This window comes from Palaemon carinicauda, chromosome 37 (assembly GCF_036898095.1).
Source record: "Palaemon carinicauda isolate YSFRI2023 chromosome 37, ASM3689809v2, whole genome shotgun sequence".
Taxonomy (NCBI): Eukaryota; Metazoa; Arthropoda; class Malacostraca; order Decapoda; family Palaemonidae; genus Palaemon; species Palaemon carinicauda.
Genome location: NC_090761.1, coordinates 33,599,225 through 33,614,224, shown reverse-complemented (window position 1 = coordinate 33,614,224; position 15,000 = coordinate 33,599,225). Strand labels below are relative to the sequence as shown.

General features: G+C 42.7%; 1 protein-coding gene across 2 annotated transcripts in view; it reads left to right on the top strand.

Moving 5' to 3' along the window:
* The window catches only part of LOC137629062 (uro-adherence factor A-like), a 72,262-nt gene that overhangs the window by 33,033 nt on the left and 24,229 nt on the right, over positions 1-15,000 (top strand). For both annotated transcript variants that reach the window (XM_068360330.1, XM_068360329.1), the window contains exon 3: positions 7,860-8,001. In XM_068360330.1, the coding sequence (XP_068216431.1) occupies positions 7,860-8,001 (142 nt within the window). The remainder of the gene's footprint in view (positions 1-7,859; positions 8,002-15,000) is intronic.

The following is a 15,000-nucleotide window of genomic DNA, read 5'->3' as shown; positions in this document are numbered from 1 at the left end:
GTCCGCCAGTTGAGATGGTTCCTCCACCGGTGCGACCCAGTGTGGGTTGCCAGTCGCACGTTTACGTTAAGCGACTCTCGGAGGTGGTTGTGGACGTTCAGTGTGTCACTAGGAAGACGTTCAACAACCAGCAGAGGTGACTTGTTGTGACGCAGTGCGGCAACCTCAGCAACCCTGTAGGGGGTTGACTGCACAACCCAGACAGTCTAGACAGTTTCGGGTTGACGCTGTACTTCCTCGCGTCCCCATGGTTGACAGTTCACAGACTGTGCAGCAGTACCATGATCTTGTGTCCGGCTCCGTCACGCATCCACCAGTGCGACCGGATTCAGCGAGTCAGACGTTGCCCACTCCGTTGCCGTTTCCTCATCAGTTTCGGATGAGGAACCCTCTGATGAGGACATTGCTGAACAAGACGATCAACCCCCAGCCCTGCTATCCATCTAGGAGATGCTGAAGAAGGAACACTGCCCTGTCAGGCTGTGGATGAGTCTGGTTAGGACACTGTCATCCGTGGTTCAATTTGTGTCACTTGGAAGACTACACCTCCGTCCTCTTCTGTATCATCTAGCTTTTCACTGGAAAAGGACAAGACGCTAGAAGCGGTCTCGATCCCGGTTTCCGGAAAGATAAAGTCTGGTCTGACTTGGTGAAAGGACTTTATCAACCTTTGAAAGGGTCTTCCCCTGACTGTTCAGACTCCCAACCACGTTCTCTTCTCGGACGCATCGGACGTAGGCTGGGGTGCGACATTAGGCGGTAGGGAATGCTCGGGATTATGGAACTCGAGTCAAAGGACAATGCATTTCAACTGCAAGAAGCTTCTGGCAGTACGTCTGATCTGGAAAAGCTTCAGGTCTCTCCTTCAAGGCAAAGTGGTGGAGGTGAACACGGTCAACACCCTGCTTTGACGTACATCTCCAAGCAAGGAGGGACCTACTCTCTGACATGGTACGAGTTCGCAAGAGACCTCCTCTCCTGTTCAACAGGTCTAGACTTTTCACTAGTAACGAGGTTCATCCAAGGCAACTTGAATGTCATAGCAGATTGTCTCAGTAGGAAGGGACAAATAATTCCAACATATTGGACCCTCCACAAGGATGTATGCAAGAGACTTTGGGCCACCTGGGGCCAGCCAACCATAGATCTCTTCGCAACCTCGATGACCAAGAGGCTCCCAATACTTTGCTCACCTATCCCGGACCCAGCAGTAGTTCATATAGATGCCTTTCTACTAGATTGGTCACATCTAGATCTATATGCATTCCCTCCGTTCTAGATTGTCAACAAGGTACTGCAGAAGTTCGCCTCTCACGAAGGGACAAAGTTGACGCTAGTTGCTTCCCTCTGGCCCGCGAGAGAATAACTCACCGAGGTACTTCGATGGCTAGTAGACGTTCCCAGAACACTTCCCCTAAGGGTGGACCTGCTACGTCTGCCACGCGTAAAGAAGGTACTCCAAGGCCTCCACGCTCTTCGTCTGACTGCCTTCAGAATGTCGAAAGACTCTCGAGAACTAGAGGTTTTTCGAAGGAGGCAACCAGAGCGATTGCTAGAGCAAGGAGAACATCCACCCTTAGAGTCTACCAATCGAAGTGGGAAATCTTCCGAAACTGGTGCAAGTCAGTATCCGTATCCTCGACCAGTACCTCTGTAACTCAAATAGCTGACTTCCTCTTATATCTGAGGAAAGAACGATCTCTTTCAGCTCCCACTATCAAGGGTTACAGAAGCATGTTGGCATCAGTCTTCCGTCACAGAGGCTTAGATCTTTCCAACAATAAAGATCTACAGGACCTCCTTAAGTCTTTTGAGACCACGAAGGAGCGTCGTTTGGTTACACCTGGTTGGAATTTAGACGTGGTTCTAAGATTCCTTATGTCAGACAGGTTCGAACCACTTCAATCAGCCTCCCTGAAAGATCTCACCTTTAAGACTCTTTTCCTGATATGCTTAACCACAGCTAAAAGAGTCAGTGAGATTCATGCCTTCAGCAAGAACATCGGATTCTCATCCGAAACGGCTACATGTTCTACAACTTGGTTTTCTAGCCAAACATGAGCTGCCTTCTCGGCCTTGACCAATATCGTTCGATATTCCAAACTTATCGTATGGTTGGAAATGAACTAGAAAGAGTATTATGTCCTGTAAGAGCTCTTAAGTTCTATTTTAAAAACCTTTACGAGGCCCGTCTGAAGCTTTATGGTGTTCAGTTAAGAATCCATCTTTGCCTATGTCAGAGAATTCTTTATCCTATTTTATCAGACTGTTAATACGAGAAGCTCATTCCCTTCTGAATGAGGAAGACCAAGCTTGGCTGAAGGTAAGGACACACGAAGTTAGAGCTGTCACAACTTCCGTGGCCTTTAAACAAAATAGATCTCTGCAAAGTATATTCGACGCAACCTATTGGAAAAGCAAATCAGTGTTCGCGTCTTTTATCTTAAGAATGTCCAGTCTCTTTACGAGAACTGCTACACTCTGGGACCATTCGTAGCAACGAGTGCAGTAGTGGTGGGGGCTCCACCACTACAATTCCCTAATTCCAGAACCTTTTTAATCTTTCTCTTGAAATATTTTTGGGTTGTCCGGAAGGCTAAGAAGCCTTTCGCATCCTACTTGATTTGGCGGGTGGTCAAAATCATTTCTTGAGAAGCGCCTAGATTAGAGGTTTTGATGAGGACCTTTAGTATGGGTTGCAACCCTTCATACTTCAGCTCCTAGGAGTCGCTCAGCATCCTATGAGGATCGCGAGGCTCAGTAAGGAAGACGTACTTAAAAAGGCAGAGTAATTGTTCAAGTCGTCTTCCTTACCAGGTACTTATTTATTTTATGCTTGTTATTTTGAATAACTGCTAAAATGAAATACGGAATACTTAGCTCATAATAATGTCAACATGTAATGCTGGTCTCTACCCACCCCCCTGGGTGTGAATCAGCTATATGATCATCGGGTAAGTTTAATATTGAAAAATGTTATTTTCCTTAGTAAAATAAATTTTTGAATATACTTACCCGATGATCATAAATTAAAGGACCCACCCTTCCTCCCCAATAGAGACCCAGTGGACAGAGGAGAAAATTGGTTCTTTGTTGACATCGAGTACTTGAGTACCTACTTGACAGATGGCGCTGTTGATGTACACCCCCACCTGTATAGCGATTGCTGGCGTATTCTGCCCGTAGGTTTTTTCTGTCGGGCAGCAGAGCTATATGATCATCGGGTAAGTATATTCAAAAATTTATTTTACTAAGGAAAATAACATTTTGGTCCAAGTTAAAGGTGCCCAGCTTCCTACCAGTGTCAAACCCCATATGGGATAGAACACACACTGCCAGTCGGGTGGTTGAAGGGTACTACTTTCCTCCATCCTACAATCCTGGACAGCTGAGGGACACTTTGGTCTCTCTTCTCAAGATATTCTTGTATCTCCAGTATCAGTGTTGGAGGGTGGTACGTGGTTTTGTTCTATTGTGTACAAGTGAACAAATACAGTTTTCAAAGGAGACTAGTGATCAGTTTCCTCAATTAAATGAACTATGAGACATACTTTATCTTGCTCTGGATCAGGAAGAAAATCCTTGGTCTCCTGGTGATTGTTTTCCTTGTTGTCTACACGTTAGGGGTGGAACTTCCACTGTAGCACAGTCGAGAGCTTGTCACTTGGCCTACCACATAAAGTCAAGGAGGTTCTCACGAGCATCAACAGTCCACCCACAACTGCTCTAAGCATTGTTCAAGCATAGAGATGCTCTCACATGTTTGCTCAATTAGTGATAAAGTCCTAGATCACCTGGTGACCTGTCCCCATATGGAGCATGCAAAGCCTAGGACCACACTTGCCTGCATAATCCTCAGAGAAGAAAAGATTGAAGCCCTCGCTGAAGCTGCCATTCTTTGATCTGGCTCATGTAGCAGTAGATTTAATGATCAAGTCGGAGTTCTCCAGTGTCTGGACAGTCAATCAAAATCCTGCCTCCTATACTCTTTTTGTCAGAGAGATTATATATCTAAGGATAAGGGACGGTCTCATACCCATCGATCCCGTGGTGTTCACATTGACTACTGGACTTCCAACGGAGAAGTTCAGAACAAATGGCACGTTCCTCTTGGCTCTTGAGATGTCATCCTTGGAAACATCCTGTGGCCAATCTCCAGAGCATCTGCTAGTGGTGTACCTTTCGCAGTCCCAGGAAATATCAAATCCTGAGATTTCAGCAAAGTAAAAGAAGCTGGTGCTGTTTAGTGGAAAGTAAGTGAGAGTTTTGGCATATCACTCAGCCAATCAATGGGCCAACGGGGAGTTTGGCACATCATGCAGCCAATCAGTGAGCTAACTGGGAGACCTATTCGTGTTAATTCTCTCACCACCTTTGATCACAAGCAACAGTGGAGCTGAGAAATGCCTCAATGATGGAGGCCAAATCACTCTTTCAGATGATGTTGAGGCAGTTATGGAAAAGTGGAGGACTCACTAATTCACTGTCCAATAGCCTTCAGAGGTGGCTATGCTTTTAGGATCAGGGATTAAGATCAGGCTTTCTCCAAGCCTTGGTGAGAGCCTTCTGTATCTTCTTCCGCTAGGGAAGGATCGGAGTGCTCCACATTTTCTTGGCACGCAGCTCGTCAGTCCAGGTGGGGTGGCTGGGTAAGTATGGGATACTGAGATGAGCAGTCCACTTATCAAGCTGCTGCGAGTGTGGACAAAACAATAGCGACATGGGGCCAAGCAATGGGCAGTAAGAGTCCTATGGGATGGCTATTTATGGCCCTACAAGGAACAATGGCCACTCCTGATCAGGGACTTAGCTCATAACCTCCAAAATCACAGAAAACTCTTAATTGGGTCGAAATTTGTTTTGTTTGTACAGTCGATTTTTCCTGGTGAAATTACCTGGGGTTCTAAATGCCTGTCATCAGCCTATCGTCACTGAACAGGTCTGTTTGTCAAACCTCGTTCAGCTTGGAAACAAAACATTCCATTTGTTCAGCCATCAGAGAGGAGGAATTATTGCTTTCAGTGAATCTAAAGGATGCATTTTTCCAAATATCCCTCCATCAGTCCTCTAGAAAGTACTTTGACTACTTCTTCCTTGACATAGTGGTAGTATATCAGTTCAGGACCCTGTGTTTCAGATTTTCCACTGCTCCTCAGGTGTTCTCTCATGTTTTATTTTACTCTGATTTCAGCTTGCGCAAACATGCAATGGATACATCTATTAAGATATCTTGACATTTGACACTTAAGGATAGATATTAGCTACTCTCCTTTTGTCACCATTTGAGGATGAAAACAAATGGGAAAGGTTGATTCTCACTACAAGCATAATAAAAAGTACAGTACGTATCAGGGCATGCTGCTAGATATGAAAACAGTGGCAGTCTCCTTCACACGTATCCATTGTCAGGCTCAGAGATGCCGCGCAACTGTTCTTGAACAAGAAAGAGCTTCCTGCTCTGCTGTGGCAGCATCCTCTGGGGATGCTTCTGTGGTATTCAATGGATGTGAAACACATTATGAAAGAACATTTTCTTCAAGAAATAATAAAATCATTAAGATTAAAAGGACTAGATAGTAACTTACAAGTCCCTGTATCTCAGCAGAAATTCATGGGGAATTCATAAAACTTCTGTTTAGCAAACATTGTATACTGCAGACATATCTGACTAAATATTGCAGGAGGTTACCACACAATATGAAGAAAATTAAATTCTGCAGGAGGTTTAGTCAGTTTTGATAAACCAGTTAGCTTTTCCATAACAGGCATAGGAATATTCTTCTTGTGTTGGTAAAAGACCTATTCTATAAATAAAGGCCCGTAATTTCACTGATGTATTTCGTTATGGAAAAACTTATGGGAATAGCTTCTAAAAGTATTGTACAATAAGAAATGAGACATACAATTGAGGAAATTTGTAAATATTGTAAAGAACTTAGTTCAAGGTACAGTACATTCTTCCTGGAAATTTTCAAACTGATTATTGGAATCCAGGTTTTGGTAATTTTGTTAGCTTACTAGTGGAAATTATAATATATTCTATCTGTCCGGCAAATTTTTAAAAGGGAAAAATACCAGTAATGAATATGACTTTAGCTTTCCACAAAAAAATATCATGCTCCAAAAATTTTATATAATGACACTACTGAAACTCTAAACTGAATCCTTGATAGTGTTAGAGAATGGATGTCAATTAGACAACTAAAATTAAATGAGAACAAAACTGAGTTCATGGTGGTGGGAAAAAGAAACTCTGTTAGAAGCCTGGGTGATATTCAAATGAACATAAATAATGACTTAGTGCCGATATCTAGTAAAGTTCGTGATCTGGGTGTATTTCTTGACTGTAACTTGTCTCAATGCCCAAATAAGTAATGTAGTAAAAACTGCTGGATATCATCTAAGAAATATTGCTTTTATAAAAAAATACCTGGATGAAAATTCTGTAAAGAAACTTGTGATAAATTGTGGTATTACTAGGATTGACTACTGCAACTTTATTACAATTTACCAAAAGTACAACTTAAGAAATTACCAAACATAATATACAGAGGAGCAAGACTGATGAAAGGTGTCCCACCTAAAGATAGGATCACCCCAATACTAATTGATTTACACTGGCTGCCAATGAAAGAGCGAATTGAATTTAGAATATACACAATAACCCACCATGTTATCAGAACCAGTTGTCCAAAATATTTAAGGGAATTGCTACATATTGTGCAGCCAACAAAGCGTGTTGACACGAGAATAGTTACAGATGATTTCAAACTATTGGAACCTAGATATATGTCTACTGCAGGCCCTAGAGCCTTTAGATTTGCTGCCCCAAGACTATGCAATAAGCTCTCGCAAGACATCAGAATGAGTGGAGACATTAAGGCTTTCAAGAGGAAACTGAAGACTCTTATTCTGTGAGTCGTTTGACAGTGACGATTTAACAGTAAATGAACAATACGTGATATAAAAAGGTCGAATACTCTGAACGAACAAGATAAAACGACAGTGGAGGTCCTGTAGAGAGTGGGGTTCCCGTGCTGTATGGGACAGGAAAAGCATGATTCAAAGTAAGTTTAGTTGTTGAGGAACTTCTACCTGCCAATAAGTGACTCTCCCTATTTTAAAGAAAGAAAGGTTTGTATGTGAAGGAACAAATAAAAATTTTTATAAGTAACAATTATAGCTACCAGTATACCTGGCATTACAGTGAGGACATTTGAACTTGTAAAGAACACTTGAAGATAAGCTTAAAGGTAGGGAGTAAGATACAATTGTGAATTAATGGGTAAGGACAACTTGAACTGTATTTGGAGATAGGAATTTCTTAGTATTATACAAGGGTTTTTTTTCTTTTTTTTTGGGGGGGATTCAAAGTTAAGATTTCCCAAATATGGTAGCTTTTTATAAAGTATCTGATGTCCTTTTGGTACAGTAAAATTGTTTCATAACTATTTGAAATAATTATACCAGAATTTAATAATTTTGTAAGCACTGAATTGACAGATCAGATATGATGGTACTAGAACTAATACTAAATAGATATACAGTATAGAAAAATCATAATAAATTGAGTAAACTTAGAATAGTGATGACAAGGATGGAAGTTTGCTATTATTTTCAATTTTGCACGTAAATTTCTTATTTGGATGTTTTGTATTTAAATATGAAGTCTACATATCCTCTATAAAAGTTTAAACATAGTATTCAGATGCATATCACATCCAAATATTAAATTTACATATGAAATAGAAGATAGTTGTAAACTTCCATTCATTAAAAACTTTTTTTTCTATAGGTTTTCTGTTTAATGCAATGTGTATCAAGTCTGCAGTATCACTATAAATTTTCATCTTGTTCAGGATCCCAAGTGGAACTACTTGAAGCATTTGGCAACTGATGAAGCACGTTACCAGTTTTCAAGAAGCAGGTGGAAGTCTTTAGTAGTTCCAGATCCTAATAAGAATTTTACCCTGTTTTCATACAGATGTCGTCAGAAAACACGCAAGTATTCTCTGTACTCTTTTGGGAATTTGTATAAAGGTTTTGTTATAGTTCAGTTAAATTTTCACATTATCTTGAGGTAAAAAATACTGTAGGAATTCTATTTTATTTTTTCATGAATTGAAGGTGTTTGCAAACAATCAAATTTTTCAACACCAAAGAGGAATTAGTTATATAAGTTATTTGCAGATAAATTTTGAGGTATGTTCCATTATTTTAAGGATTCTTACTCGGAACTCATTGCTATTCTTTGAATAAAAGGAAAAAACCATTAAATAATGTAATGCCTCACTATACAAAATTAATTGGTTCCGTAGTGGCTTTCGTATCGTGATTTTTTCGCATTGAGTCCCCTTTTACATGTAAATAGCCTAACACCACATTAAATTTTTATGATGAGGCTAAACTCCATTGAACACCATGAAATACAATCATTTGGATCATTCAATAATAACCATTAATAAGCTGTAAAGTTAATGTATAATTAGAACAGACAGTATAGCAATGCAATAATAAATGGAAAATTTAGTAACAAAAATGTGGAAACTTACCTTTGGAGTGAGGTGATGTCCGAAAGCAAAGTGGCGGGGCAGCAAAGGAGGATGACAGACGACAGAAAATATTAACAAGTGGCAGAAAACATAAACACTTAACAGATCACATTAATAAATGGCACAAAACATTAAACTTAACTACACGAAAGCAATAAACAAATGACTGAAAATATTAACACTTAACTTTATGAAAAACTTAAAATTGATTTTTTTGCCTTGTTCTACTTTTGTATTTTTTTACTTTATGGTTGTATTTTCTATTTTTCAATATTAAACTTACCCGATAATCATGTAGCTGTCAACTCCGTTGCCCGACAGAACTCCACGGGAGGGATACGCCAGCTATCACTATACTAGAAGGGGGTGTACTCACAAGCGCCACCTGTGGCCAGGTACTACAGTACTTGTTGTTGACGCCACCTCACTTTTTCCTCTGTCGTGCTTCCGGCAAGACGTTCTTGGATACGCTTATGATTTTGGAGTATTGTTCACGGTTTGGTGAAGTATTTCTCTAAAATTTGCAGCTATTCGCTATACTAGAAACTTCTATATTAGCTTAGTTAGCTTTTGGAATTAATTTAATTATGGTGACGAAGAGAGTATGAACTCTCTTTCACCTTTAAATGGCCGACCCTTCCCTTAAACGGAAGTGTTGGTGTCTAAGAGAGTATAGACTCTCTTTCTTAATTTTGCTTAACAAAAGTTATAGATTTATTTTATATCTCTCCGCCTTTTATAGGCCTCTTCGATTAACTTCCTTTTATTATAAAATTATTAAAATTAATTTTTATATTTGTTTATATTCGACCTTTCCTAATGGTAGGCGGTCTTTTCTTGTACCGAAGTTAATTAACATTGAGCCCGTCATTTCGGTTTTACCTGTTAACATATTATGCTATTTTAATGTTTTTGAAAGAATTTCTTTGATAGTCTCGTACTGTTTTCAAAGTTGAACTAACGTTTTGTTTTGTCTCTGCAGTTGTTGACGTTTCAGAACGTTCAACTTGCGCTCTATCGTTACGACAGAGAGAGAATTTTCACGGTGTCACGTTGCAGTAAGAGTAACCGTGTCTAGCGTTTTGTTCATTCTTTCTTAACTTAATGGTTTTAATTCTACAAAGGAACTTTTCATTTTGGGAAATATTTTCCTTTAACAATAATATGTTTTAACGATATATATGATTGGGCTCTTCTCTCAGGTTCTAAGTCAAGAGAGAGAGAGAGAGAGAGAGAGATAGAGACGGAGGGAGAAAGAGGAGGATAAACGTTTCGTTCAAGCGAGTAACGTTATTATCGTTTTTGCTCTTCTCCCTAGTCTCTTTAGGGGAAGAAGGTAAACGTTTCTAGAGTTTTTCTTGTTCTCAAGCTTTATGCGGTGAGAGATTTTAAACGTAGTTTATTTGATCTAGTGTTTAGTCTCTTTCCAGCCACTGAATTATTTATCTTTCATTAGATTTTACTGTTACATTGTAATTCTGTTTTCGCAATTACTAACTTTTGAGAAAGGATAGAATTGCGTGTTTCAGGTACAAACCACTTAAAGTTTCGAGTTCAGTGAAATAAGTGCAAACAGAAAATCAAAAGTGATAAGTGATTAGCGCAAAGTGTGTCAGTGTTGTGCGTGAGGGTACTTCTGTGCGTGCCAGTCGTCCTCCCAGTCCGGGACCTCTTGCAAGCTCCCAAGCCCAGGGGAGAAGCAATGTCGAAGGGCAAAAGGGTTCGGCAGGCCTTGATCGGCGCACAGAAGTATCCTCGGTGGTTGCGGGCGTGTCTTAAGAGACCGTCACTCCCACCCGCAGACGATTGAGCCCTTATTTTGCTCGTCTGCAGAAGAAATTTCGGGGAGAAAACGCTGGTCTCAGGTCTCAAGACCTCTTAAACGTAAAGTCCAGACCTATGCCAGACGTACGAAGTTAGAGTTCAACAACCTGGATGCAGTCATTGGGTTAGCTCTGACTCTCCTCAGTCTCAGGTGACTGCACACCTCCTTAGAGAGGTAAGGCGATGCCACAACAGACCTTATCGTCTGTTGATCCCAAGACGACTTTGCTGCAGTCCATGCAGTCGCAGCTTGGGGTCTTAATGCGTGAGTTTCAGGCTGAGAAGGTTACACCTCCTCCTGCGAACGCTCCGCCTCTCCGCAGTCCAGTCTGCCAGGCGTACGAAGTTGAGGTTCCTCAGGCTACCTTACCGCGTTCTGAGTTGCCAGTTACCAGCGGTGTGCAGCAACCTCCGCCTCCTCCTGCGAGAGCTCCGCCTCACCGCAGTCCAGTCTGCCAGGCGTACGAAGTTGAGGTTCCTCAGGCTACCTTACCGCGTTCTGAGTTGCCAGTTACCAGCGTTGTGCAGCAACCTTAACCTTCCTTAAGGCAACCTCAGCAATGGGAGCAGGAGTCTTATGCCTTACTTCCTCCGCTTCCGCTTGCGGTTCCACCAGCGAGGCAACAATCTCTTGAGGTACGACAACCTCTTCCATCAATGAGGCAGCCACCTCAGCACTCGCTGCAGCTTAGGCTAGCTCCTCAGGAACCTCAACTCGCGAGACAAGAACTGCGTTCTGCGCAGCCGCTATCTCAACTCTCGCAGCTCACACCTCAGGAACCTTAACTCGTTCCTCAGGAACCTGCTACTGCGCATCCGCAACCCTTACAGCAAGCGCAACTCTTGAGGCAGCAACCTCATGCTATGAGTCAGCCACCTCAACGCATGCATCTGCCACTTTCTCCTCAACTTGAGAAATAACAAATGACAATAATAACACCTCATTACTTTCATAACTTGCATTTGTAATCATATACATGTATGCCTACACAAACATTATGATAATGGAGGTTATTTGTCTTACTTATATAAAAATAGATATGTATTCCTTGCAATATATTTTTAACAATATCGCAAAATATGGCAAAAATATCTTCAAAACAAAAATGAATCATGAGTTATGAATGTAAGGTAAATATTATGTTGATATTAAAACCCCATGCAAGCATGCATGAAGCACTCTAGCACTGGTCATGGAATTTCTGAGAAATGTTAAACGCCATGCAACACGCTCTGCTTACCTTACAGCATGCTCTACATACAGCATGCTCTGCATACAGCATGCTCTGCATACAGCATGCTCTGCATACAACATGCTCTGCATACAGCATGCTCTGCATTCAGCATGCTCTGCATACAACATGCTCTACATACAGCATGCTCTGCATACAACATGCTCTGCATACAGCATGCTCTGCATTCAGCATGCTCTGCATACAACATGCTCTGCATACAGCATGCTCTGCATACAACATGCTCTACATACAGCATGCTCTGCATACAGCATGCTCTGCATACAACATGCTCTGCATACCTTACCGCATGCTTCTCAGTCATACATCTTTGGTTGTTGCCAATTCTCTAGACTGTCAAGCAGTTTCATAATGTTGCCTTCTAGTCTGCTGCTTTTGCACCATTGAAACCCTCACTGAGAGAACTTAACTTTTCTCGGATATGGTCCCTGTAGATGAGAAAGTGCTTTTCTCCCTCCTTCTGATATTCCCTTGAGGACTCTGTCATTTGGAGAGGAGCCTTTAGCTGCGTAGCCTCCTATGGACTTTTATTTAAGCATAACATGCTTCCAGGGAAGGTAATGGTTCCACTTCAGTCACTAACCCCGTCTGTTACCACACCTGCTCCCATAGACCTTGAGCTGTGTTGCAAGACATGCAGTCCAAGCTTAGTCCTTGTTAAAGGATTTTTTGTTTACGGAGTCAGTGTGTCACTGGGAAGACGTTCAACAACCAGCAGAAGTGACTTGTTGTGACGCAGTGCGGCAACCTCAGCAACCCGATAAGGAGTTGTCTGTACGACCCAGACAGTCTAGACAGCTTCGGGTTGTCACTGTACTTCCTCGCTTCCCCATGGTTGACAGTTCACAGACTGTGCAGCAGTACCATGATCTTGTGTCCGGCTCCGTCAGACGACTGGCTTTTAAGAGCTCCCACAAGTCGTCGCTGTCTGGAGATTCTCAGATGGACTATGGATCTGACCAAGGAACTGGGCCTCCTGGTCAATTTTGAGGAGTCTCAGCTCATCCCATCCCAGACCATTGTCTCCCTGGGTATGGATCTTCAGAGTCGAGCTTTTCGGGCTTTTCCGTCGGCCCCAAGGATCTTCCAAGCCCTAGAATGCATCCAGAGCATGCTGAGAAGGAACCGATGCTCAGTCAGGTAGTGGATGAGTCTAACAGGGACACTTTCATCGCTGGCCCTGTTCATCGTGTTAGGGAGAATCCACCTCCCCCCCTTCAGTATCATCTAGCTGCTCACTGGATAAAGGACATGACGCTAGAGACGGTCTCAGTTCCTGTTTCCGAAGAGAGGAGGTCTTCTCTCGCGTGGTGTAAGAACAGCTTTCTTCTCAAGGAAGTCTACCTTTGGCTGTTCAGAAACCCGACCGCCGTCTCCTCTCGGACACATCAGACACGGGCTGGGGTGCGACTTTGGACGGACAGGAATGATCGAGAACATGGAATCAGGAGCAAAGGACACTTCACATCAATTGCAGGAGTTGTTGGCGGTTCTTCTGGCCTTGATAAACTTCAAGTCCCTCCAGCTTAACAAAGTGGTGGAGGTGGACTCTGACAACACCACAGCCCTGGCTTACACCTTCAAGCAGGGAGGGACTCTTTCGTGAAGTTGTTCTAGATCGCAAGGGACCTCCTCTTCTGGTCTAAAGATCGAAAGCTCACGCTGGTAACGAGGTTCATTCAGGGCGGTATGAATGTCATGGCAGATCACCTCAGCCGGAAGGGTCAGGTCATCCCCACAGAGTGGACCCTTCACAAGAATGTTTGCAGCAGACTTTGGGCCCTGTGGGGTCAGCCAACCATAGATCTGTTCGCTACCTCGATAACCTAGAGACTCCTATTGTATTGTTCTCCGATTCCAGACCCAGCAGCAGTTCACGTGGATGCTTTTCTGCTGGATTGGTTCCATCTCGACCTGTATGCATTCCCGCCGTTCAAGTTTGTCAACAGGGTACTTCAGAAGTTCTCCTCTCGCAAAGGGACACGGCTGACGTTGGTTGGCTCCGCTCTGGCCCGCGAGAGAATGGTTCTTAGAGGTACTGCAATGGCTGGTCGACATTCCCAGGACTCTTCCTCTAGGAGTGAACCTTCTACGTCTACCTCACGTAAAGAAGGTACACCCGAACCTCCACGCTCTTCGTCTGACTGCCTTCAGACTTTCGAAAGACTCTCAAGAGCTAGGGGCTTTTCGAAGGAGGCAGCCAGAGCGATTGCCAAAGCAAGGAGAACATCCACTCTCAGAATCTATCAGTCTCAAGGGGAAGTCTTCCGTAGCTGGTACAAGACCAATGCAGTTTCCTCAACCAGTACCACTGTAACCCAGATTGCTGACTTCCTGTTATATCTAAGGAAAGTAAGATCCCTTTCAGCTCCTACGATCAAGGGTTACAGAAGTATGTTGGCAGCGGTTTTCCGCCACAGAGGCTTGGATCTTTCCACCAACAAAGATCTACAGGACCTCCCTAGGTCTTTTGAGACCTCAAAGGAACGTCGGTTGTCCACTCCAGGCTGGAATCTAGACGTGGTCCTAAGGTTCCTTATGTCATCAAGATTTGAACCTCTCCAATCAGCCTCTTTTTAGGACCTCACATTAAAAACTCTTTTCCTCGTGTGCTTGACAACAGCTAAAAGAGTAAGTGAGATCCACGCCTTCAGCAGGATCATTGTTTTCACATCTGAAACGGCTACATGTTCCTTGCAGCTCGGTTTTTGCTAAACGAGCTTCCTTCACGTCCTTGGCCTAAGTCGTTCGAGATCCCAAGCCTGTCCAACTTGGTGGGGAATGAACTGGAGAGAGTACTTTGCCCAGTTAGAGCTCTTAGGTACTATCTAAAAAGGTCTTAACCTTTACAAGGACAATCAGAAGCCTTATAGTGTGCTATCAAGAAACCTTCTTTTCCAAGTTCTAAGAACTCAGTTTCTTACTATTCAGGCTTCTGATTAGAGAAACACATTCTCATCTGAAGGAAGAAGACCTTGCTTTGCTGAAGGTAAGGACACATGAAGTGGGAGCTGTGGCTACTTCAGTGACCTTCAAACAGAGCCATTCTCTGCAGAGTGTTATGGATGCAACCTATTGGAGAAGCAAGTCAGTGTTCGCATCATTCTATCTCAAAGATGTCCAGTCTCTTTACGAGTACTGCTACACCCTGGGACCATTCGTAGCAACGAATGCAGTAGTAGGCGAGGGCTCAGCCACTACATTCCCATAATCCCATAACCTTTTAACCTTTCTCTTGAATACTTTTTATGGGTTGTACGGTCGGCTAAGAAGCCTTCCACATCCTTGTTGATTTGGCGGGTGGTCAATTCTTTCTTGAGAAGCGCCGAGGTTAAAGGTTGTGATGAGGTCCTTTAGTATGGGTTGCAGCC